General features: G+C 58.9%; 9 protein-coding genes across 9 annotated transcripts; 4 read left to right on the forward strand and 5 right to left on the reverse strand.

Moving 5' to 3' along the window:
* Nucleotides 1-864: 864 nt before the first annotated feature.
* On the forward strand, nucleotides 865-3,732 carry PLICBS_000682 (uncharacterized protein; the record flags this gene model as incomplete). The annotated part of the gene is made up of 6 exons (XM_018318290.2): nucleotides 865-1,087; nucleotides 1,170-1,446; nucleotides 1,511-1,727; nucleotides 1,783-2,085; nucleotides 2,138-2,623; nucleotides 2,701-3,732. The coding sequence occupies 6 exons, from the start codon at nucleotides 865-867 to the stop codon at nucleotides 3,730-3,732; spliced, it is 2,538 nt and encodes an 845-aa protein (XP_018183815.1).
* Nucleotides 3,733-4,423: 691 nt separating this feature from the next.
* On the reverse strand, nucleotides 4,424-5,923 carry PLICBS_000683 (uncharacterized protein; the record flags this gene model as incomplete). Its single annotated transcript, XM_018318289.2, has 2 exons — nucleotides 4,424-5,659; nucleotides 5,732-5,923. 2 exons carry the CDS (start codon nucleotides 5,921-5,923, stop codon nucleotides 4,424-4,426), a joined length of 1,428 nt encoding a protein of 475 aa, XP_018183814.2.
* A 2,575-nt stretch (nucleotides 5,924-8,498) lies between these two features.
* PLICBS_000684 (H(+)-transporting V0 sector ATPase subunit c) lies at nucleotides 8,499-9,473 on the forward strand (the record flags this gene model as incomplete). Its single annotated transcript, XM_065599648.1, has 5 exons — nucleotides 8,499-8,533; nucleotides 8,612-8,624; nucleotides 8,747-8,880; nucleotides 9,061-9,245; nucleotides 9,328-9,473. 5 exons carry the CDS (start codon nucleotides 8,499-8,501, stop codon nucleotides 9,471-9,473), a joined length of 513 nt encoding a protein of 170 aa, XP_065455720.1.
* Nucleotides 9,474-9,627: 154 nt separating this feature from the next.
* PLICBS_000685 (uncharacterized protein) lies at nucleotides 9,628-12,666 on the reverse strand (the record flags this gene model as incomplete). The annotated part of the gene is made up of 3 exons (XM_018318287.2): nucleotides 9,628-9,712; nucleotides 9,766-12,364; nucleotides 12,450-12,666. 3 exons carry the CDS (start codon nucleotides 12,664-12,666, stop codon nucleotides 9,628-9,630), a joined length of 2,901 nt encoding a protein of 966 aa, XP_018183812.2.
* A 688-nt stretch (nucleotides 12,667-13,354) lies between these two features.
* PLICBS_000686 (uncharacterized protein) lies at nucleotides 13,355-14,844 on the reverse strand (the record flags this gene model as incomplete). The annotated part of the gene is made up of 2 exons (XM_065599649.1): nucleotides 13,355-14,408; nucleotides 14,474-14,844. The coding sequence occupies 2 exons, from the start codon at nucleotides 14,842-14,844 to the stop codon at nucleotides 13,355-13,357; spliced, it is 1,425 nt and encodes a 474-aa protein (XP_065455721.1).
* A 3,184-nt stretch (nucleotides 14,845-18,028) lies between these two features.
* PLICBS_000687 (uncharacterized protein) lies at nucleotides 18,029-19,482 on the reverse strand (the record flags this gene model as incomplete). Its single annotated transcript, XM_018318285.2, has 4 exons — nucleotides 18,029-18,594; nucleotides 18,661-19,196; nucleotides 19,248-19,392; nucleotides 19,473-19,482. 4 exons carry the CDS (start codon nucleotides 19,480-19,482, stop codon nucleotides 18,029-18,031), a joined length of 1,257 nt encoding a protein of 418 aa, XP_018183810.1.
* Nucleotides 19,483-20,636: 1,154 nt separating this feature from the next.
* PLICBS_000688 (uncharacterized protein) lies at nucleotides 20,637-21,204 on the forward strand (the record flags this gene model as incomplete). The annotated part of the gene is made up of 2 exons (XM_018318284.2): nucleotides 20,637-20,777; nucleotides 20,839-21,204. 2 exons carry the CDS (start codon nucleotides 20,637-20,639, stop codon nucleotides 21,202-21,204), a joined length of 507 nt encoding a protein of 168 aa, XP_018183809.2.
* An 803-nt stretch (nucleotides 21,205-22,007) lies between these two features.
* On the reverse strand, nucleotides 22,008-23,255 carry PLICBS_000689 (uncharacterized protein; the record flags this gene model as incomplete). The annotated part of the gene is made up of 1 exon (XM_018318283.2): nucleotides 22,008-23,255. The coding sequence occupies one exon, from the start codon at nucleotides 23,253-23,255 to the stop codon at nucleotides 22,008-22,010; it is 1,248 nt and encodes a 415-aa protein (XP_018183808.1).
* A 357-nt stretch (nucleotides 23,256-23,612) lies between these two features.
* On the forward strand, nucleotides 23,613-25,643 carry PLICBS_000690 (uncharacterized protein; the record flags this gene model as incomplete). Its single annotated transcript, XM_018318282.2, has 1 exon — nucleotides 23,613-25,643. One exon carries the CDS (start codon nucleotides 23,613-23,615, stop codon nucleotides 25,641-25,643), a length of 2,031 nt encoding a protein of 676 aa, XP_018183807.2.
* Between the last annotated feature and the right edge of the window lie 915 nt (nucleotides 25,644-26,558).

A 26,558-nucleotide genomic window follows, 5' to 3' on the forward strand; every position in this document is an offset into this window, starting at 1 on the left:
GCCGTGCGACCAACGGAGACAGACGTCACTTATTAGTCGTCGCCCTCAAACTCAGCCTGCCACTCTCGCATCACACTCACACTCACACACCGACACGCATTGGTGCAATGCACTCGCCCTCACGCTCCCAGGACACGAAGACGGAGTTCGGCTCCAACAGAGCGCCTGCACAATGAACACGTTGATAGCTACAGCAGTTGCGCCGACGCTTGGCTCGCGGCGCTCGGATTTAACGGGAGGCGGTCGGACATCGGGACAAAAAGTCGCCGGTGAGGCAGGCAGGTCCAGCAGCCACTGCCGGCCAGCGCGGCGCCTGAATTGCACAGGCGGGCAGCAACGCAACGCCAGGCAACGATGAGCCACGCGGGAAAAACGTGACCTGGCCGTGTCAGCGCGTCATGCCACCGGCAGCGCACTGCACCGCACCGCACCGCACCACACGCCAACGGCCACCGGCCCCATTCGTAAGCAAACCGTCGTACGGCCGAATTCGTCCGCTGCGTCACAGGGCTGAGACGAGGCGGCCAGATATCTCGACGGCAACCCCTCTGCACATGCCAATCATTGCCGTCCCGACATCGCGACGACGCTCCGGCTGTTGCGACCAACCCAAGGAGTGAGCCTGGCCGCAGCGGAGGCGCAGAGCAGTGAGCCTGGCCCGGTAGAATCTCGCAGCCGTGAGCGCCATTCACGCCTCATCTGCATCATCACGGCGCCGGCAGAAGCGCACGCAGACTCACCCACGCACACCCGGACCTCACCGCGCGGCCCCCGGCCGGCTGCTGCTCCGAGACCATCCCCACCCCGACCCGATCGCAAGTCAGTCTTCGCCGCCGCCGCCGGGCATCCAGTGCCAAGCCCGTCATGGAGTCTCAGTCCGGTAGCACCAGTGCCGTGCCCGACTCCGCCGCCGCCGCCACGGAGCCGCTGGCCTGCGTGTCGTGCCGCTCGCGCAAGCTCAAGTGCGACCGCACCAAGCCGGCCTGCGCCCGATGCGTCAAGGTCGGCGCCGAGTGTTGCTATCCCGAGTCGCGCAGGAAGCCCACCTTCAAGAGACGCAATGTCAAGGAGCTCGAGGCCCGCCTAGGTATGCCTGCTCATCCTCCCTCCATTCTCTCGTGTCCCAAGTCTCATGTCTGGATGCTCACGCCGCGCGACCTCCCAAACAGCTCAGGTGGAAGAGTACCTGAACCAGGTCAACAAGGGTGGCGACGATGCCGAGGACTCGTCCAGCAAGCGCTCTGATGAGCCTCCGCTTCAGATGGGTGACTTTACCTTTGAGAGCGGCCCGCCCGGCCAGGACTCCGACACCCAGGGGGTTGCCAGCCAACCCCAAGACTCGTTCGAGATGCCATCATTTCAGGAAAGCGACTTCATCGGCAGCGGCCAGTTGATGGGCTTGGGTTATTCCGAAACACTCCCGCCATTCGAGGTACAGGAGGAGCTGTAAGTGCCATGGCCACTGCTCCACCGCATGGCAGTCTGAGCCAGCCTGACCGTCGCGCTTCAGGAACAATGCCTTCTTCCTTGGCCAGTATCACTTCATCCCTGTCGTTCACTCTGGGCGATATTATCAAGCCTTCTACGGCGGGCCCTTACGGAAGCCCCCTATGTGTCTCCAGTACGCCATCTGGGCGTTGGCCTCCAACGGTCACGCCAAGTACGACCAGTACTCCCAAATCTTCTACCAGCGGGCCCGGCAGTATGCCGACGCCGACGAGATGAAGGTGGGCTGCCGCCGACCAAATCCCATGGTTTATGTGAAACTAAACCAGTGTGCAGGGCCACGGAGAGCACTTCATCACCATCGCCCACGCTCAGACTTGGGCACTCGTCGCTGCCTTCGAAGCCAAGTGCATGTTCTTCACACGAGCCTCCACCAGCTGTGCTAGATGCGTTCGCCTTACCCAGATGATGGGCCTTGACCGTCTGGACGGGAATTCAGAAGACCAGCCCCCCGCCCTCGGTCCTACGACTTCATGGGCTGAGCTGGAGGAGCGTCGCAGAGTCATGTGGGGGGCTTTTGCCATAGATTCGCATGCGAGCATATCGACAGGGTGGGCATGCCTGATAGACCCGAATAATGTGAGTCTGCCTCCCTGTGAGACAATCTAGGTGCTGACTGGATTCTGTATAGATATCAACGCGCCTCCCGGCCTCCGAGGAAGCCTTCTCCTCAGGCCAAGAGGAGACTGCGCCTTTTCTGGAGGACGTCTTCAACGGTGCCGCCTACAGTGGCTTCGCCGGCGCCATAGTCATTTGCCAGATTTTCAGAAGCATACTGCAGCATGTTCACAGGTGTAAGCCAACGGATCGTCCCGACGACATGATGGAAGGAGCGTGGTGGAAGCGGCATCGTGACCTTGACAACAAGTTGTCAAACGCCTTCATGTTCCTGCCCGAACAGCTCCGTCTCCCGCAATGCGTCCGCGACCCGTCGGCCGTCCATACCAACCTCAATCTGCATGCCGCAGTCATCGCCTTGCATCACGCCGCCATCGAGAAACAACAAATCCATAACCTACCGGAGTCGGTGAAACAGTCGAGTCTCTGTCGTTTGAGAACCTCTGCCGAGGAAATTGTCAACATTGTCAAGATGACTTCTCACTCGACCGCCATGTTTGTATGTCGTCCGCCTACTCCTCCCCCGCGACCTCCTCGCTTTGCGCCAACGTCGCTAACTCTTGCGTCCATCGGCAGAGGAGCCCCATGTGCGCCCTGTCACTATACGTCGCGACGACAGTGTACGTCTATCTGGCCAAGCAGAACCCCCATTCTGGCCTGACGACGCTGGACGTCTCCAACCTCGAACTCATCATCAGCGCTATGGAGGCCATTGGCCGCCAGCACCAAATCACCACTGCCTTCCTCCAGCAAGCTTGCCTAGACGTGGAAAAGAACGGGCTGGACTCGACCATCAGACTCCCCAACCTCCGCAAATATCGCGACATTTTTGGCGGCGCAAACTCCAACATCCCCATGCTGGCCCGGAGCCCCGTGTCCAAGCACACCTCCGCGTCGCCCATCTTACCTGGCCGGCTCCCACTCAACAATCCCAAAGGCCACATCCCTCCGGCCCACCTAAGGATGGACAAGGGCATTCCGCCCATGACAGGTTCGAGGGGCACGGAGCCACTTGTGCGCGAATTGATCAACGCAGACTGTTTCCAGCCTCTGCTTCGCGCTGCGAAACACAATGTTGCCGCCACCCCGGTGGACCACCCAGGCAAGCGAAAGCGAATGTCGCCCAGTCCTGGTCCTGCATCGGACCGGAATATCGGCATCCTGACTTCAGTCATGACCGAGTCTGTCAGCAGCGGCTCGCGAAGCACGTCTAGTCGCGGGCCAGGCTTGGGCGTGTCCAACTCGTGGCGGTTCGACGGGGTGGATCTCCGCCCACATCCCGGAAACCAGTTCTTCGTTTTGCCGGACCGCACCAGCTCGTCGGCCTCGTCCCCCGCCAACCGAGAGCACGGCACGGACGGCGTCTCAGGAAGCAGCCACACCTCCCCCGGCACCGGTGGCCTAGGCAACACCCCGGAAGAGAACCGTTTCGACCTGCGGCCGTTCCAGGACCGCATATCGACGCCGTTATGGCAGACCACCGAGGAGGCCTTCTTCGCGACGCAGATCCCCGAGTCGCTACTGAACCTGGCGCCGGGCGACGACGACGGCGCGTGGGCGCTCCTGAACGAGACGATGAAATGGCAGAACACCACTACGGGGATGTAGACGCAAGATTACTGACCACATGACGATGAGGCGCTTTTCCCCGGACAAACTAGGGGTGGATAGGATTTATTCACGGCATACAAAAGGCACGGTGGATTGGGGGTTGGTCTAGGGTGTGTGTGGCGGTTGTAATTGTACGATACCCGGGTTTTTCGCAACTCTTCCGCCAGAGGTTTTTGGGCTTCATACAAGCGACAGGGAATGGCTCCTGCTCACCTAAAATAAATAAACGTTGTTGACAAAAGATCCCACAACCCATTCACTACCGAATGATATGTTCCACGTGATTGTCCGCAGCCACTATTCCTGGTGCGTGCGGACCAGACTGGATGCTTTACTTCCGACCGCTGCTGAGCTTTACCCGTTTCTGGCTTGATTGAACCGGTGCAGCCTCACAAGCCGTGTATATGATCATGTAGGTGTCTTGTATTCTAAGCTCTATCCAACTAGGATCACAAACGCGCCTTGGTATCGTGCTCTCCAAGAATTCATCCTTTAGGTCCCTCGCAACGCCTCACGCCACCCGCATGACAAGTCCATGGCTATAACCGGTCTCATGCCGATCCGCGTCTTGTCTAAACCTCCGCTCCATCGTACAATTTTCCAAACCCATTCGTAACGCCGTTGCAATGCTCTCGATTCAAAATGACAATGACCAGTCCCAATCCCTTGTCCAAGGTATATGACTTCCTCAGCTGAGGAGCAGGCTTGATAGCGCGGCAAGGAGGGCCAGGGACAAAGAAGGCATCGTCATGCTGGTTCCGCTGCTTCGATTGTTCTTGCCCGACTGCTGGCCGGAGCCATCAGACTGGCCCGGGATCCCAGACGATGCAGCCACTGGCGATGAAGCTGTCTTGGCTGCTGGCACGGCCCCAGTTCCCTTGCCAATCTCCTTCACATTGGATGTCGTGACGTTATACTTGGCCTGTGCCAGGGAAATTTCGTTGTTTTCGAGGTCGTATACGGTGTAAGCGCTCCGCAAAAATGTGTCACCCAGTACGTTTGTGGAGCCATCCGACGGTGAGATGCCAAAAAGGCAAGCCGGGACACCGTTGTCGTAAGTGAGTGGATTGCCGGCCTCATCATCCATGTCCATTATAAGCTCATTCATGGGCACAGAAATTGCTGCCGGGTCGCTAAACCTGAAGGTTATCGTGGCGTTTTGCTCGCGGAAAGAGCATGGCACGAAGGCAATGCCCTCTTCTTCCTGGTAGGACGCGCTGACGGCCTCGTATATGTCACTTGTTATGTCGTCGGGTAGGTAAGTAAGGGAAGACCCCGAGTCGAGAAGTACCGCAAGAGACATGTTCTGCATGATGGCTTCGGAACCAAATGCGATGCCGGTCAAGGTGATGAAAAACTCGATGAACGAACCATCAACTTCCTGCACCGGAAGAGAAATTAGATCCCCTTGGTAGTGAGCCGTGTCTACACCGCCGAAGAGAATGGTGCCGGTATCGGCATTGAGGTCGTTGAGCCACAAACTGTATGCGCTGGAAGCTATGACACCATTGGCGGCCATTTTGGCGGGTAGGTTCTGGTAGGGCTTCTTGTCCAAGCGCGAGACCTGAACCTCGTTATTTGGGTACCCAATGCCTAACACGCTTTCTGTCGACGTGCTGTTGTAGCCGATCCCAAACTGCAACGCTGGCAAGTCGGTGCCGCCCACGCGGACAGTGTCTGTAGCATAGTCGCCAATAGCTGCCGTGCCGTCAACATAGGAGATGTTGAAGTCGCTACCGAGGTACTGGTACGTGGAGGACTGATTGGCCGAGTAGGTGCCGGAGAAGTTGCACGGGGTATCGTGCTGAGAACAAAGAGTGGATGCATTCGTGTTGACCCAGAGATCGCTACTCCCTGTGTCAAGATGCACGCGGACTTGTTGCGGCGGTGTGCCGAGGGACACGTTGAGGTAGTATAGGGTTTGCTGTTGAAGCGTCGCGGGTTAGCGTCGCGCGACGAGATGAATCGAGAGGGAGGACAAGCAGAGACAACTCACCAGGTTGTCCAAGACACCATTTACTGTCTTTGATCGCCTCCGTAGCTTGTCGTGGGAGACAGGGTCGCGGACATGAGCCCTCTGCAGGTCGAGATGAACGACTCGAGGCGCGCCATCTGATGGTTGCCGTAGCACTAGTGCTTCCGCGCGAGAGAGGAATAGGGATGCGACGAACAGGGCATTTGCGAACATGATGCTGATATGTATACTTGAAAGCCTGTATTCGATCTCGGCCAAGGCGATCGGGATTCAAGAAACAGCAACTGCAAGGGCTAGTTATAGGACGGCCCAGGCACGTTCTCTAAGCGGCGCTTTTGCTGGGACAAAAGGCTGACGCAAACCATCCGGCCGAGTTGCCGGGCCCCGAAACTGCAACTTCTCGGAGGTGACGAGGTCGTTTTCGCCTCGAGTCAGAGAGCGGGTGGCAGCGACACTTTGTGCGCGGGCGTGTAACAGAAGCACAGTGAGGTCGGCAACGGGCCGCCGAAAGTGGGTGTGCCCAGACTAGCGACAACGGGTCCTCGGCGCCACGACGTACCGTGACGTCTCCAGATGCGGCGAGTTGTCGGTGGGCGTCGGCCCGGGTATGTCGGGAGGCGGAGGCCGGGAGAGGTCACGACGCAGGTAGAATCGGCTGAGTGGCGTTGTGGACGCGTACGTATGCACCGGTTGGGCCAGGCCACGGAGCGGGAGCCGACTGAGGCGAGGAGCGACGCGGGGCGGGGATTGACTTCTTGTTTTGGCGACCTTGCGAAAAGACCAATTCCAGTTGAAAGAGAAAGTGCAGGAACGAGACCGCGGTCGTGAACGCAGCTTTCCCTGGTTCCGGAGCAGCAAGGTATTTGAGGCAGGAGCGAGCGGCCACGGACTTGCTTGCCAAGCGCTCGCTCGTAAGAGCAGCCCGAGCGGGAGTGGTTGGCAGGAGCGGCAAGCAGGAACCGCAGGAGAAGCAGGAGCAGCCGGAGTTGGCACGAGTAGTAGGTTGTATCCGGAGCGGCAGGAGCAGAAAGGGGTCTCTGCCACGAGCATCGACCTCGAGAATCCGGAGCCACTTGGCCCTTTACACCTCCTGCGTTTTCCACCTCCACCATCGCTCGTACGAGACGGCCAACCTGGAAACATCCGACCCGCCGCGTCGCCTCGAAGCCTCGCGCGCCGCCCGCCCCATGCGTTGCCCACGACCACGAGCGACAGGGTGCTCTGAGCCGTGAGCGCCGCCCATAGGTCCCTTAAGCGGAACAGTACCAACGAGCTCGGGACGTTGAGTGCCGCAGCCCCTTCCCGGCTGCTTGGGTCCAGATGGGAAGTGGCAGACTGAAGTCCGAAACTGGAGATGCCAAGGTGCCGGTGGAGGGGGCGACGCGCGGCCCCTGGGGCCCGTCCGGCCGCCAGCAAAGTCCATCTCGCGGGCTCAAACCGTCCACTTGGCAAGCTCTGGGATGAAAGAATTATTGAGTGACCGCCCACTTGCCGTAACTTCTAGTCGGGGCGATGGCAGCTATCTGAGTCCTTCCAGTCCGATAAACCGATCTCACCAGCAAGTGTATCGAGCGCCCTATCCAAGCAAAACGGGAATGATTCGGAGACGTGATGTTCGGTTGCGACGGGGCCACAGGGCCAAGAATAGCCACAACAGTGGCGCCAAGTCAAACCACTGGGGCCGTGCTGACACGACGGCTGCGGGGGTTGAATCGGGGTCCAGGTCGACATCGTGTGCAGGCATGAAACACACCATCATGCCGAACGTCGCCTACCCGGCCTGGAGGAATGTTTCAGCAGAGCCTCACCTGTCGTACCTTGCATCGCCCACCAGGACGCCAGTCCGCGCGGCGAGGTTGGTTTAGACGCAGCACCGGCGCCTGCACATCTCCCGCCTGAGGCATGCTCACTTGCTCACTCCCAGAATTGCCGATCTACTTCTAGCATCGCATCACGTCATGGCCATGGCTACTGGTCACGATCTGCCGAGCCTCATGCGAATGAGAGTCCTCCTCATGAGTGGCTTCGCGACTGAAACGCCTGTTTCGTCCCAACCGCAAAGCTTGCTTTGTGTTTCCCGTTCCCAGCGCCAAATCGCTTGTTCCAGTGCACCGGCTCGAATGAAGCAGGGCTGAGGCAAGACTCTGCCAAATTTGGCCATCTCGCATCCGTGCACGGCCAACTCTACAGCGGCGATAGCCGCTACGCCCGTGTGTCTCTCAGGTCGCCCTCGCCGACCCTCAGCCGTCACGGCCATGAGGCCTCCAGTCTTTCTGCCACCGGCCGGTAAAGTGGACCGTTCCGGCAGCCCGACGACGCGGCCCCGGTCCGGCGTCGGGCATGGTCCACTGCCGGTAGCGCGGGGCCAGAGCCAATCCTATCCACGCGAATGCCGCTGCCTGGCAGGCCGGCTCTCGGTCTCGTAGCGAGCCTCATTGCGCTGTCAACGGCCCGTCAGATGGCGCCCTCCGCCTGACGTGTGCATCGAAGGCCAATGTAAATTGGCTAGGCAGACTTCGCCCCCTTGCCGGCACCTCTCCGGTTGGTCTCTCGTCTCGACGAGCTGAACATGGCGGCTGGATTGCACTGGAAGGCAGCTGGCACTAATATCTTGCGTCGCCGCCACTCTCCCTAGGCCAGCGGATTGTACCCGCCTTGTAGATAATCCTCTCCCAGTCCCATTGCAGGTGAAGATCTAATTATTTTGTTTCTCTTGCGTACGAGTTTGATCGTATCTTCTTTGACTCCGTCAGTGTCGTCTCGCACTCTTCGCCAAGTAAACGTTGCCATGGATGCCGCCCTCATCGCCAACATGGACCGCTGGTATGCCACCCCGCCTCATGCGTCTCACACGGCTCTTTCGCCATTGTTAGAGCCGACTAACACTCTGCCATCACACAGTCCTATGTACGCCGTCAGTCGACCCTCGAGCTCTCCCCAGCCTCTTACCGTCCCGCGAAACCAACATCATACCCCCAATCGCATCGCGAGACACGAGACATAGCGCTGACACGTTCCGTCCGCCTCGTCCTACAGTCCTTCTTCGGCGCCATGGGATGCGCCACGGCCATCGTCTTCAGCACCTTTGGCGCCTCGTACGGCACCGCCAAGTCGGCCGTCGCCATCTTCGCCTCGGGCGTCCTCCGCCCCGATCGCCTGATGCAGAATGTGTGCGTTTAGACCTGCCTCCGTCCCTCCCCGACAACGTCGACGATGACTGGGGAAGAGAATCCTATGCGCTGGCTGCGTATATCGCAAGCGGCGGACGGACGAATAAATATACATACCAGGAGCACTGCAGGTCGCAGCTTGTACCATGGCTAACAAGTGGCGCGCGGGTGACTACGCAGACTATGTGCCATCATGGCCCAGATCCTCTCCATATACGGCCTCGTCATCAGCGTCATCATCGCCAACCAGATCTACGAGAAGATGCCCATCTACACGGGCTTCCTGCAGCTCGGCGCGGGCCTGTCCGTCGGGCTGTGCGGACTGGCTGCCGGCTTTGCCATTGGCATTGTCGGAGACAGTGGCGGTGCGCAGCAACCCCCCTCCTCGTCTCAGGTGAAATACTCGCATTTACAAGACCGGTTTTGTGCTAACACCTTATATCCCAGTGCGGGCAAGCACGCAGCAGCCCCGGCTGTACGTGGGCATGGTGCTCATCCTCATCTTTGCCGAGGTGCTGGGCTTGTACGGCGGCGTGGTGGCCGTCATGATGTACTCGAGGGCGACCCAAGGAGCCACCCTTTGCAAATACTGAGGCAGAGAGACGCAGATGGTGGAACAGAAAACATGCACGTCTCACACCCTCTATCACCAAGGCAGCATCATAGGCTAGTAGTATATTCGTTTCTTCCTCGTCATGTGGATAATAAACAGGGTATCATCGCAGCGCCTCCGCGGGCATGCATCAATCACAGGGCCCACTCCCCGACATTGTCGTTGCTCGTGATGAATGGCTCGTCTATCCGCTTGATGGCAAAGTCGCTGCAAAGGATGCTGTCCATAGGGGTCAGTGGTTTGCAAAACAGTACACGATGGTTCAAACATACCATGCCGAGGCTACCAGCGAGTCGAGCTCGGCCACCACGGCCTCCTTCCTGGCACCGCTGACGAGGCCCTTGTGGATCTGCATCTGCAGCTCCTTGATCCTGCTCGACTTGCTCATGCCCGACTGCTCGAGCACTCTGCGGCCCATGCAGTCCGAGTGGAACGAGTGCTGGCAAGGGAAGACGAAGAACTGCCTGCTCAGCAGCGGCAGCCCGCAGACGTAGCACTTCTCGCCGGGCTCCACGATGGCGTAGCGGTGGTCGAGCGCCGCAATGTCCATTTTGATGTTGCTCGCCGTCTGCGACGACTCGTCCATCTCCTTCTTGAGGCTGTCGATGTTGCGGCTGTAGTCCTCGAGCGCCCCGCAAATCTCCTCCTTGAAGTCGTCAATCACGACAAAGTCCGGGAAGAAGGGTATCAGGTCCTCAATCTTGAGTAGGTCACAGCGCTTGAGGAACTCAATGGCCGCCTTGATGCCGTCAGACCTCGAGATGACCTTCCTCGCCACCGCCAGCCAGAGCCTCTTCCGCAGCTGAGGGTTAGACATGGGCCGGTCGGCAATCACGGACGCAAGCTCGATCTCGTTGTGAGACAGCGCCAGGTCGACGGCCTGCAGGTACTGGCCCATGCTGGTGTAGATGTGCACACACGACAGTGTCCGGTGATGCTGGATGCACAGCCGCAGAGCAAAGTCTGGGTCGTAGCGCGGCTCGTCGCCCTGAGCCTGGAGGTATGACAGGAGGCCGGACTCGTCTTTGGAGGAATGCGAAGCGTAGATGGATACGAGCGTGTTGTGGACGGCCGCATCCTTGGAATTGAGTTGGAAGACGACGTAGTTGAGATAACGGACCGCCTGATTCTGGACGTTTGCGTCCCCACTGAAGTTGCGGTTGTACTCGAGCAATGCCGGTATCAAGCTCCGTGGCTTCAGGTCCGCCTGCCGCATCAAGATATCCACTGTCTCTTGCGAAACGTGCGTCATCAGCACGCTACTGTACCGGTAGAACACTTCAGGATCCGTCTGCTTCTTGAGCACGTTCAGAGCCTCGTCCCACCTCTCGCGCTGAACCCAGTACGACAACACGTAGTTGTAGTCCTTGACGGCGTTGGCGAAGAAAAGGAGCTCGGTCTCGCGACCGTGGCTGCTGATAACATCGTAGACCATCTTGCGGTCCAGGTCGTTCTTGTACTTGGTGACAAAATCTTGGTACTCCTTCCTAACAGACTCCAACAGTTTCCTTGACTCGGCGGTGTTGAGATTCTCTGCCAGCTCAGCCTGAGTCATGATGGTGTCGTCCAAAGAGTTGAGCTTCGACATGAATACCTCAACCAGCCAGCCTGCCACCATCATCCTCTGCATAATTGCAGACTTTTTCGTTGTGGCCAACTTGGTCAACAGGAACTGGCGCAGGGCATCGGGCTGATTGTTGTCGATTATGCTCAGCGCGATGTCTTCAAACGGCTTATTGCTGCGTCCGTAGACCGTTGCTGCCTCGTTCCAATGGCCCTTCTTGGCCAGGTGGTCGCCGTACGCGGCTGCCACCGTCTCCTTTTGTTTCTGTGTGTGGGCTTGCCGCAGCGCTGGTTCAAACTGTTTGTTCTTCATCATGATTTCCCAGATGTTCCGGTCCTCGTCTCGCACGACGATCTCGTATATCTCCTCCGACGTGAACAACCAGAAAGTGTTCTTTTGCATGTCCACGGAGAAGCCGATAGGGCGCTGCCCTGCACCCAGGACGTCATGCTCCGAGACCATGTCGCCCGTGAGCCGGTTGGTGGCGATGACGCGTCCGCCAACCAGGCCGACAATATGCCACTGCGTGAGCGCCAAGGCATCAATGGTCTCGGAGGTCGGTCTTCGCCTGCCTGAGGACTCCGCCGCGATGATCTGAGCTCGGGGCAACATCTTGGAATCGGAAAACACCCTCGAGCCCAGGCTATTGTCGGCCGGGACGTTGAGCAGCTTGCCATGGAAGACGCCCTGCGAGGAAAGCCACGCGTATGCCCGATCCGGGGCATCCTCTGCATAGGGATTCGTCTCAGGCGGGTCCGGGGACACGGCGAGGGTGGAATAGGCCCCTGGCTGTGTCCGTGACAGCTCGTGCACCACCGGTTGCTCGGCTTCGAATAGTCGCGTGTAGACAGAGCCCGTGCCGTCATGCCCATGGCCAATACGGCCCACGAGGTGGAACAGCCGTGTCTGCGTCGCAATCACCACTCGCCGGATATCCGATTTTCCGTTCAGATTATCCACCCACAGGCCCGTGATGGCGCCGTCTGGAAGTTTGTGCAGGTTCTTGAGGTGCTTCACTTCCTTCTTGTAAAACTCGTTGGATGTCTCGATAAAGGCCTCGTAGATGTTGCCATCCGAGGCGCCGAGCAGTATCTCCCTCGTGCTAGCTGTCGGCAGCGACGGGTTCCACGCCACGCTCTCGATAGCTACGCCGCGCAGCCTGCCCAGCGGTCGCGGATGTTTTGATTGCGAGTGCAGATAGTAGTTCTCGCCGAGGGCCGTGCAGACGATGAGGTGGGACGCCGTGGGGTCGAGGAACATGCGACGAATGACCCCGACGTCGGAGGTCTTCTTGGGAAGGTCGATGTCTGCTTGACCATCAGCATTCTGCTTCGCTCCAGGCTGTGTGTCCGCCCCGCGGCTGGGTCTGACGGCAGCGTGGCGGGCGCTCACCGTCAATGTCCTCCGGCCGGTTCAGATCGATGCGCAGAATGCGGCCGTTGGACAGGGCCAGGATGATGACATTGTTGGCGACCTGAGCTGCGACAAAGTCCGCAGCGATGGAGAACTGCAGCTGGACGCGCTCGACGGTGAAGATGGGCAGCTCATCATCGGCCGGAGCGCCCTGGTTGGCGGCGGCAAGGAAGCCGTCGTTGATGTCGAGGGACATGGCTGCGCCTAGGAGCTCGTCATACTCGGCGACCCGGAAGGTCTGGTCGTGCTCGCGACAGCTCCAAGCTCGAATGGCGATGCGACGATAGCGAGGCTGAGGTTGTGATGCTGGAGGAAGCTTGCGCGATGCGGGATGATGCAGGTGGCAGTAGTGGTTGGGGCAGCCAGAGCTCCCCACCAGCGCGTCACCAGCCAGGCTCCAGGCTGATCACTGTTGGAGCTTCCGGGGTACCCACACAGCCATCCCGAGGTTGGCACCTGAGGACAAATTTACGCACAACGATCGAGGTGGACGACAGCACAACCAGACAATTCCAAAGGCATTGCTGCACATAGTTTAAAACTCTGATTGCTCAATCCGATAAGATTTATAATTGAGGGGCCAATTTCCCGGGCGCCGGTCCACGACGCCTACGCGCATCAAATACCCATATGTACCTCTCCACAAGGCACTGTCATCATGCTCTGGTCCGTGAAGCATGAGACATCGAAGAGCAGAATGTCCAAAAATCTGGGACCAAATGTGGAGGCAGGCCATCTGCCGGCCATGCGGGATCAACGCCATACCGCCTCCTGCGCCGTGAACAACATACATCCAACATGTAAATGGAGCCCGAGCCCAGGACTCCCGTGCATATATCGTCGTCAAAGGTATCGAAATAATGGCAAGACAAGTTGCCTGGCTGTTATTGTCCCGCCGGGGGATCCAACACATACTCCGACGTTCTGGGCTCCGTCGTCGCGGTCGCTCCCGTGCTCTCTTGGTCTCGTTCAACGACCGGTGGTGAGGCGCTTGGTGAGCGGTTCCCATACCAGGGAGGGCTCCTCGCCGAGGACTGGGCTTCCAGTGGTTTCCTCGCCGAGATCGTGAGTGCCTTGACGCGCAGTCCCGCAGCCTTCTCCGGGTCCTTGGCGAGCTGAGCAAGCTCGCGAGCAGCCGACTCGCATGCCGCCTTGCACTTGTCCGGGTCCCACCCCATCACCTGGGTCAGGAGCCGCAGGCAGTTGGCCTCGAGGCCGTCGAGACAAGATATCAGCCAGAGCTTGCCGGCGGACTTTTCGCTGATTTTCATGGGGATTGAGTGTTCTGTGACACGGACATCCACAAAGCCAGCCTCCATCAACAGCTGAGGGTCCATATGAGTGATGCCCCGTTTCTTGCCAACCTTCACGGCGGCAATCTCCAGGTCCCTCGCCATATCGAAAATTGGTGACCCCTCGGAGAACACTCTGAACCAAAGATTGACCGACTCGATGCTGTCGAAATCAATAAGCTCGATCCAGCCTCCCGGCTTTAGTGAGTCGTAGGCATTATCGTATATAGAGCGCCAGTCGCGGAAGGCGCCCTCTAGACACCGGAAGTGAATCAGATCGTAGTGATCGGCGGGGCGGTCCCACTCCTCGGCGTCCTCGATCTCGAAGAAGACGTTGAGAGGGACGCTCTTTGTTTCGGCGACGGCGGAGATGTCGGTGCCCACGACCTCGCAGTCCGGATACAGCTCCGCCATGCGTATGGCCCACTCGCCCGGGCCGGTGCCGACGTCGAGGATATTTGCCGGGTCATCTAGGGGCACACAGGAGAGCTCGCCGTCCAGCAGATGGAGAAAGACTTGATGTTGTATTGACAGGCGCAACTGCTCGATCTCATCATTGGGCATATAATAGTCCCGGGCGTAGCGGCGGCCATGGATCTCGCGGTAGTCCAGGTCTGGCGCCCATAATGACCGAGTAGACGCAGCCCTACAGCGAGCAAGGAGCGCGTGTCAGGAATGTGCCGGAAAACCTTTGAGGTGGGGGATACTCACACATCGGTATGGCCGTCTTCGGTATAGAAGTGCATGGCCGTTCCGTGAGGACTCGAAGGCCGGGGGTAATGGGATACGGGATACGTAGACATCGTCTCAAAGCCGGCGTCGTCGTCGTGAAATTGGTCGTGTTGCATAAGGTCGTCGTCGTGGGCGCCGTTGGCGGGCCACTCCTCATCTGTGTCGACGACGCTCGTCATGGCGGTATGCGCGCCGTCGCTGAGCGCGCCTCCCTCGCTCGGGCTGCCGTCGCTGGACAGCCTGGAGCTGTTCACTGGGTTGGGGGGAGAAGATGAGGGACCGTGTGTGCACATGGCGCCGGACTTGCGGGCGCCGTCTTGCTGGTGCTGCAGTCGTCGCTTCTGGGCCATGCCAGGGCGAGTCGCCGGGCCAGTCGCAATGGTCACAGCTTAACGGACGCCGGCGACATGATACGAAGGCAGGTCCCGGCCGCGACGGCGATGCGATCCAGCGGTCAGCAAGCGGTGATCGGAGCCGCGGGAAACCTGGCTTGCGCGCCGGGGGGTTGAGGAGGATCAACGGATCGCCTCAGCAATACCGGATGCGTCCCAGAGATGGCAAGCCAAGGCGCAAGGCAATGCCAACGTGGAGATAAGGGGGGGAACGCAAAATCGACGACCGAGCCGCAGAGGCAATCCAAGGTTGAAAGTCAGAAGGAGAGGAGTGGAGGTCAGATTCGGGACGGGATCGGAAGAAGGAAAAAAAGGAAGAGGAGAGACGGCACGGTGGGGGGGAGGCTAGTCGCAAGAGCCGGGGGAAAGCTGGAGGAAGAGGTGGTGGTGGTGGTGGTGGAGGATGGCATGGTGCTTGATGCCACCACCCGACCTCACCTCACCTCACCTCGTCTCACTGAACCTAGCCGGGTACAGTATGTAGGTACCAAGCAGCACTGCACTGTACGGCGCAGACATCCTTTCCATCCATTGAGAACGGGGATCTGCCAGCACTTGCAGCATGCCAGGGCCCGCCAATTTGGTCCAGCCAGCGGATGGGCTGAGCCGCCGAGGTGGGCAGACGGGGACCCGGGGATGGGGTCGCTGGGACAAGCGCTGTGGGGTCCCGGCGGGGGGTCCTGTTGGTGGCGCGCCAGTGGACCAGTGGACCCTTGTCGCTGGAGCTGGGCCGTGCGCCGGCTTCAAGGTTCACGTTCCATGGATGGATGCTGGGGGGTCGTCGTCGTCCATCGCTGCTGGAGGAGGGGGGCAAGGGACTCGTGAGCTCCGGGCCATCCATCTCATCCGGCAGGGCCTCTTACGGCTGGGCTGGATGCTGCCATCGAGCTGTGCGTTTGTTGGGTCGCAATGGCAGAGTCGACGAGAGGGACTTTTGCGGGCATGCTCAAAGCTCTCGAGTCGCAGCCTTGAAGATCCCCTCGACGCGGGAGGCTTCTACGCCATGGACGGCCCGCCGTCGCCAGCGCTGTCCGCTCCCTCAGCCTCGCCGTTGATTCTTGTCCATGAATGGAATCAGGCCCCTCGCCGGGCGCGGACGGAACTTGCCGCGGGCATTGAGCGGGCAGGCAAAAGCAGCAGCCACCACCAAGCGAGAAGCAACCCTCCCGAGGTCCCCCCATGCACGACGACCTGCACGACCTGCACGACGAGCTGGCTGGGCTGCTGCCACCGCTCCGCAACCATGGGCCATGCGGCCAGCCCCAATCCCTGCGCGCGACCGCCCGCCTCCGACTCTCGACTTATGCGCCGCCACTGCAGAGGCAGCAGCTCCTGGGACAGCTCAACCCAATCACGCCCGGCGCCCATCGCGGCACAAGGGCATCGGCACCCGTCGCCCAGGTCCCAGCAAGCCGCAACTGCTGGCCCGGCCAGGCTCGAGCCTATGGCGCACGAGGGGGGGCCCTGGGACCCTGGGCGTCATGTACGCAGTGCTTGGGCGATGCAGCTTGTCCTGTACGAGCCCCAAAAGAATCCGTGCTAAAACGCTTTAAAGTCTGCAAGACGGCATGCATGTCTCGCTGTGCTGGCGCGGCAAAAGCCCACTGGCACTGGCATTGACATGTCGCCCGGACCCAGCAGCCCGGTCTCGCTGACGGTCTGCTCGGCGCTGCACCGCCAGGACCCCTGCCGCGGTGCTGGTCCAAGCCGGGGGTGCCTCTTCAACCCCCTGCCAGCGTCTTCCCTCGCCCTCACCCTCGCCCTCGTCAGTCAGGAGGGGCCATTGCTCCGAGGCACAAGCACGCATTGGCTCCGCCGAGCATTGCATCGCGCTCTCGTCTCTTCCCTCTTGCTCTCGTCATGTTTGCGCGACGACGGCGACGGCGACAGCAACGATAACGACGTTGCCTTTTGCGCATCCTGACCAACGCAGGGCGCGCGCGGGAAGCTGCAAGCGGTCCCGGGACCGAGATTCCTCGCAGCCACCAATGCCGGCCAAGCGAGCTTCACAGCCGACAGGGCTGTTGCGCCGCACCAGAACTGGAAGCCAGCCAAAAAGTTCCAGCGCAGTGGTGTGCAGGGCCCCAAACGCCGCCAGAGATCTGCCAACGAATCAGTACGGGCCCATCCGCACCCTCCCGTTGTTGGTTCGAGCGTCCCGTGGCACTCGCAGAAAGGCGTCCCGAGGAGCTGGGCCCGGCCCTCGACCCCGTTGACGGGATGACTGGACCCGATTTCAATTTGATCATGGCGCCTTGTGCACCCCCGGTTCGGACCCGACGGCGCAAGCCCTCGACGTCGCCCAGCCGCATGGTGCCACCACAGCAGTTCCACAAGCACCGTTCCACTCTCACTGCTGACCACCCCGGGGAACTGCCCCTTGCGACGTTATCAGGTACAGCTACTCAACTTCACTCATTGAATCCGACCCTGGCTGTTTGCGCCCATTCGCCGGCACCATGATCGCTGTCCCCATCTGCCGGAGCGCGGTCTGCGTTTGCTGGTCGAGACCCAGGCGACTCCGCCTCTCTCAAGGGCAGTGATCGGCCGCGGTATAGTATCGACTCCTGAGTCCTCACGGCAGCGCGATTGCATGGATGGAGTGACGGGGGCGTTACGCCGTTCGTCCTCTGAACTCGGGCCGTTAACATGCCCAGGATGTGCTTCCACAGCATCACCACCCTCACAGTACCATCTGTTGCACGTAGCTGGCACTCCGTGGTGTTACTCGATCTCATGCTGTGCAACCCAGCAAACCAGGAGACGCTCACGAGGCAACATTTCTTGTTCATGTGAGATGCTTCGTACTACCATGGAAAGCATGAAGTGCCTTGGCAAGGCATTGTCCACTCCTGCGGCCGGCAGTCTTCATGCACTTCGCTCGTTTAGATCCGCCCTAGAAAACGCAGCCTTCGTTGACCTACGCCTTTACGCAGGCAATCGCCTTATCATGCGCTTTTCTACGCGCGATTCACTGTATAGCTAGCATACACGCGTTGCCAGACCTCATGGCCCTGTGAATCTCTAGGAGTTCCGTCCGCTCCCGCATCATCTCCTCGTCTATAGGTGGTATCTCAGGATCATCGCAGCCAGAGCAATCAACTATCTCGTCGCACGCACAGGAATATATTGTGCAACGACGTCAATATAAGCTGTTTGTCTCGGCGTCTGTCTTCTTCACTGTCGTGTGGCACTCATCGCCGGGCTGTGGTGGCTCGTCTTTCATGGAGTGGGCATCGTCCGGCATAATCTCGCCCTGGCTGACAGTTGGGAAAGGTGTGAGGACATGGCTAATGTCGCCCCACCATAGCTCTCCGAATTGTCGATACCAGTCGACAGTTGTCTGAAGCCCCTCTTGGAGAGATGTTTTCTGCTCCCAACCAAGCTTCCGCAGTTTAGTGCCGTCTACGGCGTATCTGCGGTCGTTGAACGGTCTGTCCTTGGTGTACTTGATCCACTTGCGGAAGCGATCGGGATTGTCGATGTCGACCTCCATGGCATCGAGGATTTTGTGGCTGAGCTCAAGGTTGGACACCTCGTCAGAGGAACCGACGTTATAGACGTGTCCGACCTGGCCCTTGTGCAGAATGGTATCAAAGGCATCCGCCGCGTCTCCGGCGTAAAGGTATCGACGCGTAGGCCGTCCATCGCCGTGCAGCACAACTGGGCGGCCCCTACCAAGAAGGCACGCGAACTTGGGAATAATTTCTACCAACAGTTAGCATAGGAGAAAAGGCCAGCAGTCAGGACGAGCCTCAGCAGGATAGGACGTACTTTCAGGATATTGGTGAGGGCCGTACACATTATTGCTGCGCACGATAATGGTTGGAAGCTTGAAGCTCTTGAGATACGAGTGAACAAGCATCTCGGCAGCCGCTTTGCTCGCAGCGTAGGGGTTGGTCGGAGCAAGAATGCTCGATTCATGCAGGTCATCATCACCTTCCTTGACCTCGCCGTAGACCTCGTCGGTCGAGACGTGAACGAAGCGCTTGACGCAAGCCTTTTTGGCACTCTCCAGAAGGACGTGCGTACCGTACACGTTGGCGTGCGTGAAGCTGTAGGAGTTGCCGAAGCTCAAGTCGACGTGCGACTGGGCAGCGAAATGAAGCACCGTGTCAATTTCATGGCGCTCCATGCAGTCCAGGACCTCGGGAGGGTTGGTGAGGTCGCCGTGGTAGAAGGTAAAGTTGCGTCTGTCATTGAGGGCCCTCGTGTTATTCAGGGAGGAGCAGTAGTCGAGCTTGTCAAAGGAGACTATGTTGTAGGCATGAGGGTAGGTGAGGGTGAGGTGGCGGACGACCCAAGATGCACTGCATGAGCAGGTCAGTTGACATCTCGCAGCAGCAATCAAAGTCGCTCACATGAAGCCGGCACCACCAGTGACCATGATATTCCGGACGCCCGGCCGCGGCTCGAAGTGAGTCGTGCCTTTGAGGATGGGAGCACGCTTCCAGACATCAGGTTCCTGAGAGTATTCGTGATGGCCGTTGACGGCGCTGACGGTCCCTGCATGTGCAGCCAAGTGCCGTCGTCGTCAGCCCAGCGTCAATGCATGGGGGGTCAGTACCGATAAAGGCCGCACGCACCGTAGGTCATCCTGCCCGGCACTCGTCGCCGGCTCACGCACGGCGTCACTGATAAATCCCAAGCGGCTCGTTGCCTGGGCTGTTGATGAGGGACTCTGCAGTGCAGCCGTTGGACGAGCCTGCGTGTCATAGCGGCAGGGACGAGAGTTGCGAGGCTGGCGACCTGGTCGCTGGGGTGCGCCGCGTCAAAAAGAGACGGAAGGCGCGCCTGGGTGTCGATCAGTGAGGTACAGTGCAATCCAGGGCAGGAGCCCAGGGTGCGTCACTAGCGGAGACGTGCGACTGCGCAGGCAGGAGCGTCTCAATCCCAAGAGTCCGTGACGCTTCGAAGATGGCTTCTGTGATTTGCAGAGCGCAAGTTCTGGCCGTGCCGGCCAGTCGGCGACGAAGATATCAACGGATGACTTGAAGTCATGCAGCACGGCGATTGCGGGCAGGCTTTGCACAGCGGGTGCGGTACGGTGCGGCATGACGTCCGGGCTGCAGTCAACGCCTGGCTTGCGCTCCAATGAGCTCCGTTGTCCCCTGCGTGGCGCAACGGCCTCAACTGGTGGCGCCCACGCCCTCGTGTGACTTCCAGGCGCTGGTGGGACCACTAGAAGCACTGGAACGTAAAGGCACTGTGGCTACCGCAAGGGGATTGGTGCGGGCCCGCGGGGGGCATCGCCAACAACGACACCTCTGTTGTGCCTCATTGTAAGTCCTGCATCTAACATCCACTACCAGAAGCCGCTGGACTTCAATTAGCAACGATGGCAAAGCACAGGTGGGCGGAGCGGCCGCGGTAACTCAACACCTTGGGCGGGAGGCGTCGTTTCGCCCTCGTGGTTCTGTTCGCTTTCCTAGTCGGACGTCCCAATGCGCCTTCTCATCCTGCTCCTTCCCCCGTCTTGAATGTGGCCGCGTGCGACTTGCGGTGTGCAGCAGCCACCGACGTCGCGACGCACTCACTCACTGCAAGGCTTGGCAGACATGGCTGAGGTAAATCAGAGAAATGATTATTCACTGGGCTGATCCGAAATCTCTTTTACTCCTCTATTAAAACCCGGGTCGTTTCAAGTGATTGTTCCTCTTCTTCTGCCGCTACAAGCAAGCCAGTCCTCGTTGCCATCCGCGCATATCGACCTTTTCAGGATTTCAGTCAAGTCGGAATACGACGGCCAGATGGTTGCGCATCCCGGCGACGGTGAAGACGGCCTCGTGTCCAAGCCCCTCACGGAGACGAAGGCCAACGATCTCGAACCTGCCAACTTCCACACCGGCCTCGCTTGGATGGCTGTGAATACATTTGCCACTGTCGGCATCGTATGGCTGCCACCACAGAATCTGCCTGTATGAGACAGAATGCCGCTGACGGCAGTGGCAGGTCTTCACCAACAAAGCCATTTTCTCCGACCCGTCCTGGAAGCGGTGTCAGCTCTCCTTTGCCTCGTTTCACTTCCTCATCACTTGGATGACGCTGTTTGTCCTGTCCAGGCCAGCCTTTTTCTACTTCGTCCCACGAAGAGCTTCTCTGCAGCATTTGCTGCCTCTTGCGATAGCCATGTGCCTGAACGTCATACTTCCAAACCTCTCATTGGCGTACTCGTCCATCACATTCTACCAGGTCGCACGCATTCTTCTCACGCCCACCGTCGCCGTCATGAACTACGTGTTGCACGGCTCCAAGCTCCCGTGGCTCGCCATCGCCGCTCTTATTCCCGCTTGCTTAGGCGTCGGCATGGTGTCCTAGTATGACTCTATCCCCGCAAGCGATGCAAGCATCAAGACGACCTCGCAACTCGGCATCGTTTTCGCCTTTAGTGGCATCTTCGCCTCCTCGCTCTATACAGTCTGGATTGCGAGTTACCATCGCAAGTTGCAGATGACCAGCATGCAGCTGCTCTACACTCAGGCCCCCATTGCTTCTGTTCTCCTTCTTTACGCGATTCCGTTTGTTGATGCTTTCCCAGTCTGGGTCGACGTCGAGCGCCACAGGTGGTTCATGATTGGATTAGTATGCTCGACGTCTTCCCTCCTTGGCTAGCTGCTAACTAAGACTTGCAGTCGGGCGGCTTCGCGTCTCTCATCAACCTTTCGCAGTTCTTCATCGTTGCACAGGCCGGCCCGGTTTCAAGCACTGTAGTTGGGCATCTCAAGACATGCACAATTGTCGCAATAGGTTGGATAACGTCCGGCAGGACCCTGGAGGACAAGGCAATGGTCGGTGTTGTTGTTGCTATTTGCGGGATCATGGCGTGAGTGTTGCCAGCTGCATAAAAGTCACGCGCTCACACAACCAGGTACTCCATCGTCATGCTAGAGCACGGCGGCAAACCTCGTTAAATCGACCAAGTTTGTAGCGAGGTCGAAAGTTGGTGCGGTTTCGTGATGGCGCTGTCCAGCAAAGCACATGGTTCAGTTGCCTTTCCAAATTTGCAGTCATTGGTATGGCAAAACAAGTTCAAGATTCTTTCTGGGTCATCGTATAAAGCCGAATCAGAAACGCTCCAAAACGCCATCTACCCGGTGTATAAGCCTGCTGTCTGATGCAGATTACAAGTTGAAGCGCTTGCGATCCTTCTCCATCTTGGCCTTCCATTCCCACTGAGTGGCATCGCTTCCTTCGCTTCCTGCCCGGCCGATGCCTTTGTCTACTCTCCTCAATTTCAGCGTGAATCGCGGGCCCAGCTCCTGCAGACCCACACGGAGGCCTTCGACTCCCTTGACCTCCTTGCCGTCCGCGCCCACGATGTTCTTCTCTGTCGTGCGCTTTTCGCGAAAGACGTATCGATGGCGCCGGAGGAAGATGAAGTCGCGCTGGCAATGCAGGGTCACAACCTGTCGGCCCTGGAACTCCGGTTGCGGCGGGAAGAGCGTCTGGAACATCTTCGCCGTGAGGTAGCCCAGGGGCGTCTTGAAGTTGTTGAGGATCAGCTCGGGGTAGTGATTGGTAGGGTTGCCATGGCCGGGGAGCTTCTTGCCCTCGACCCAGCTCGAGATGCTAAAGTGGAACGTCGGGCCGGCAGGGAGATGCACAATGGACATGCCCGTGGGCTTCTTGAGGTCCTCCTTGACGAGGACGACTGCTGTATAGTCGCGGTTCGTCGCAAACTTGCAAATCTCGCGCAGGGAGTACTTGTATCCGTAGCGGTGGCCCGAGCGACGAATGTAGGTCGTGTTGGGGAACAGGGTCGAGATGAGCTGCGCTTCATCGTGGATCGTGGAGTTGAGGGACGTGGTGAAGAGGATCTTGGGCGTCGGAGGCGGGACATCGGAGAAGAGCGAAGGGAACTTGAGCGCGAGTGAGGAAGGAGTCAGGTCGAGGTTCGTGCTCGTTGTGGATGGGGCGATGCTGTTGTCTCGCGCCGCGCGCTTCTCCCGCTGTCGCTCCTTCGCGGCCTGCCGTTCCTCATCGTCTTCTTCGTCCGAGTCCAGCATACTGTCGTTATCGTCGTCATCTTCGTCGCCCTCCGCGTCCTTCATCTCTGCGTCCAAAGCAGCCTGCTCCTCGGCCTCGGCCTCCGCAATGCGTCGCTTCCTCAATTGCTCCAGGTCGACAACTGCGCCGAGGCTATCATCATCGCCATCGTCCCACACTCGCTTCTCGTCTAGTGTAACTGCCTTGTTCTTCGCGAGTCGCGCCGCTTTCAGTGATGGGTCGCGATTCTCCTCCTTCTTGCGGCGATGTCGCTCCTCGTGGCGCTCCTTGTCCTTTGCCTTCTTGTGCTGAACGAAGAGCTCCTGGCGCTTGAGCTTGTTGGCGGCTTTGAGCGCCTGAACAGGCGGCTTCGAGAAGCCCATCGTGTCGTCGGACTAGCGGAGCCTTCTGTCAATCAGTCGATTGGACGTTGTGCTCTTGTCGGCCGGTCTCAATGCTGGTAACGATGCTAAGAGCTGTGGCTGGAGAGGCACGACGAAATTCCAAGCCAGCCTTGAAATTTTGGGCCAGTGGAGGGGCATCAGCAGCGTCCAGCAGAGCGGCAGAAAATTCCAAAATTTTGGCGGTGAGCAGCCAGAATGGCTTGCCATTGGTAGGCTGCGGTTCACAATCCCCACTTTTTCCAGATATCCAGGGTCTCAGAGAAGACATTTCTCCAGGGCGATCAGCCATCACAGCGGCGACAATCCAGATTTCGCGTCTGGCACTGCGAACCCAAAATGACGGCCACCGGTTCGAAACGGCGGAAGCTGGCCCATCACTCGTCCGACGATGAGGCGCAACCTGCCGCTACTTCCAGGAGAGCCCAGAAGGACTTCTTCAAGCATGCATCCAATTGGGACCTTGAGCAGGACTACGCGTCGCGCCGCAAGAAGGGAAAGAAGAACGCCAAAGAGAGCACGAAGCTTCCTCAGATCCGCTCCGCAGATGGGCGCGTAGAAATTGTGCGACAAGTCGAGCCCGAAGAGGACGCCGCATCCGTCCAGAGCGACAACGAGTGGCTCGAGGGTCGCGAGGATGATATCGAGTCCGAGCCCGAGGAACTTGAGGAGGAGGAGGAGGAGCAGAAGCCCCAAGTCCCAGAGCCGCAGCAAATTCTCGAGGCTCAGGAAGAGCTTGCCAAACTCGCCAGTTCGATCAACGAGAACCCCGAAGAGAACATCGGCGCGCTCAAGACCATCGCCGCCCTTGGCCAGTCCAAGATCCCAACGATCCAGATGCTGGCGCTCATGACGCAGATGACCGTCTACCAGGACATCATTCCCGGCTATAGGATACGCCCACAAACAGAAGATTCCTCCAAGGAGAAGATATCCAAGGAGGTCCGTCAGATGAGGCAGTTCGAACAGAGCTTGGTGTCCGGTTACCAAGGCTACGTCAAGGAGCTTGCGCGCTGCGCCAAGTTCGAGACAAAGCCCGTGCGAGGTGGGCAGAGTGTCGCAAACGTTGCAGTAACTTGCGCGTGCTCCCTCATCACCAAGGTCCCGCACTTCAACTTTCGGTCAGACGTCGTCAAGATCCTCGTGGGCAAGCTTAGCCGGAGAAAAATCGACGATGATGCCGTCAAGTCTCAAAAGGCGCTGGAGGAACTGTTTCGCGACGATGAGGAGGGAAGGCCATCTCTCGAGGCGGTGTCGCTGCTCACAAAGATGATGAAGGCGCGGGAGTTCCAGGTCGACGAGAGCACCGTCAACCTGTTCCTGAGCCTCAGGCTTCTGTCCGAGTTCTCGGGCAAGGCGTCTCAGGACCGAGTGGAGAGGTCCGCCGAGGACCTGGCCAAAGTCAAGAAGAACAAGAGGGAGTTTCGCACCAAGAGGGAGAGAAAGGCGATCAAGGAGCAAAAGGCGCTCGAGAAGACCATGGCCCAGGCCGACGCCCTCGTCAGCCACGAGGAGCGCGACAGGATGCAGTCTGAGACTCTCAGGCTCGTCTTTGCTACGTACTTCCGCATACTCAAGATGCGCGTCCCCCACCTCATGGGTGCCGTTCTGGAGGGTCTAGCGAAGTACTCCCACCTCATCAACCAGGACTTCTTTGGCGACCTGCTGGAAGCACTCAAGGATTTGATACGCCACAGTGACGAGGACGCCGAGGGTAAGCCCGAAGATGATGCCGAAAACGAAGAGGATGATAAGGACCTTCCAGAGCGAAACCTCACTCGCGAGGCGCTTCTCTGCACCGTCACGGCCTACGCCCTGCTGGCCGGTCAAGACGCCCACAACTCCCGCCACGAGCTCCATCTCGACCTGTCCTTCTTCACCACACATCTCTTCAAGTCTCTCCTCCCGCTCGCCACCGCGCCAGACCTCGAAAACACCCGCCTCAGCACCTCTTCCTCTTCTGCCGCATCCGCCACCTCCAAGGTCAACGTCCAGACCACCACCGTCCTGCTCCTCCGCTCCCTCACCGGCATCCTCCTCCCCGCGTACAACGTCCGCCAGGTCCCGCCCCTGCGGCTCGCCGCCTTTACCAAGCAGCTCACCTCCACGGCACTGCACCTGCCCGAGAAATCGACGCAGGCCGTCCTGGCTTTGCTCGGCGATATCGCCCACACGCACTCCAAGAAGATCAACAGCCTGTGGAACACGGAGGAGCGCAAAGGCGACGGCAAGTTCAACCCTTTGAGCGACTCTGTCGAGGGCAGCAACCCGTTTGCTTCGACGGTCTGGGAAGGGGAGCTGCTCAGGAAGCACTTTTCGCCAAAGGTGAGGGAAGGGGTCAAGATGTTGGAGAAGAGCATGACAAGTTAGAGCCGCGATCTTCAGTCATAATACCGTAAATATCATGCATCGTACACCATGCAAACAAAGTACAATTTGGTCGATTAACAACGTGTGTGTATCTTTCTCTGAAAACAAACACCGGGTTCTGGCCAGCAAAATCGTCGTGTTATTGTCCATGGCATTCTGACACAGCATCTGATAACGTGGCACTCTTACGACTTGTGAAGTCTCGGTCGTGTGCCGCTCTCCAGTCACCCTCTTCCCTCGATGCAATATACAGTGGCGATCATGCTCCGACCATCGCAGCGATCCATCAATCGCAAGTTCTCGACTGGCCCATCCACTCTGCAGGCCCTTGCCCGCCTAGGTTGCCCACCTCGACGACTGAAGACCGCGTCCAGTTTCTTTCGTCTTTGCAGGCCGAGCTGACGGTGATCCTGTAACTGTGATATGCTGTGCCTGTGCTTGAGGCACGCGCGGGGGACCACTCGTAGACAAGAACGGGTTCATCGGTGGTGCAGGGACTGTGTAATGTTAGCCAGAGGAACAGGGAACCCACAGCGGGCACAATGCGTCCACTGGATGAGGCTCATACTGTTGAACGACGCCGGGTTTATGGCGGTCTCGCCCATTGCGTTGCTTGCAAAGCTCTGGCTGTTCCAGTCAAGGTTCTGCCCAGCCGCCGAGGCAACCGCAGTATTGGCCAGACTTTCGGCGCTAGACTGCAGCATCTGATTTGGGACGAAGCTCGGAGCTTGGGGAGAGAGCTTGGTATCAACCAGTCGGGTCGTTGGGGTCTCCGAGTGTCCTACTTTCTGGACAGAGCCGCCAGGCTCGGTCGCAGAAGGTTGACACGCAGCTGTCGGAGTAGCTCCTGTCTTGGCTGTACCAGCGGGAGACACCGCGATCAGATCCTGGCCCGCCGTTGTAGATTTTTCAACC

Source organism: Purpureocillium lilacinum (assembly GCF_023168085.1).
Source record: "Purpureocillium lilacinum CBS 284.36 DNA, scaffold_1, whole genome shotgun sequence".
Lineage (NCBI taxonomy): Eukaryota > Fungi > Ascomycota > Sordariomycetes > Hypocreales > Ophiocordycipitaceae > Purpureocillium > Purpureocillium lilacinum.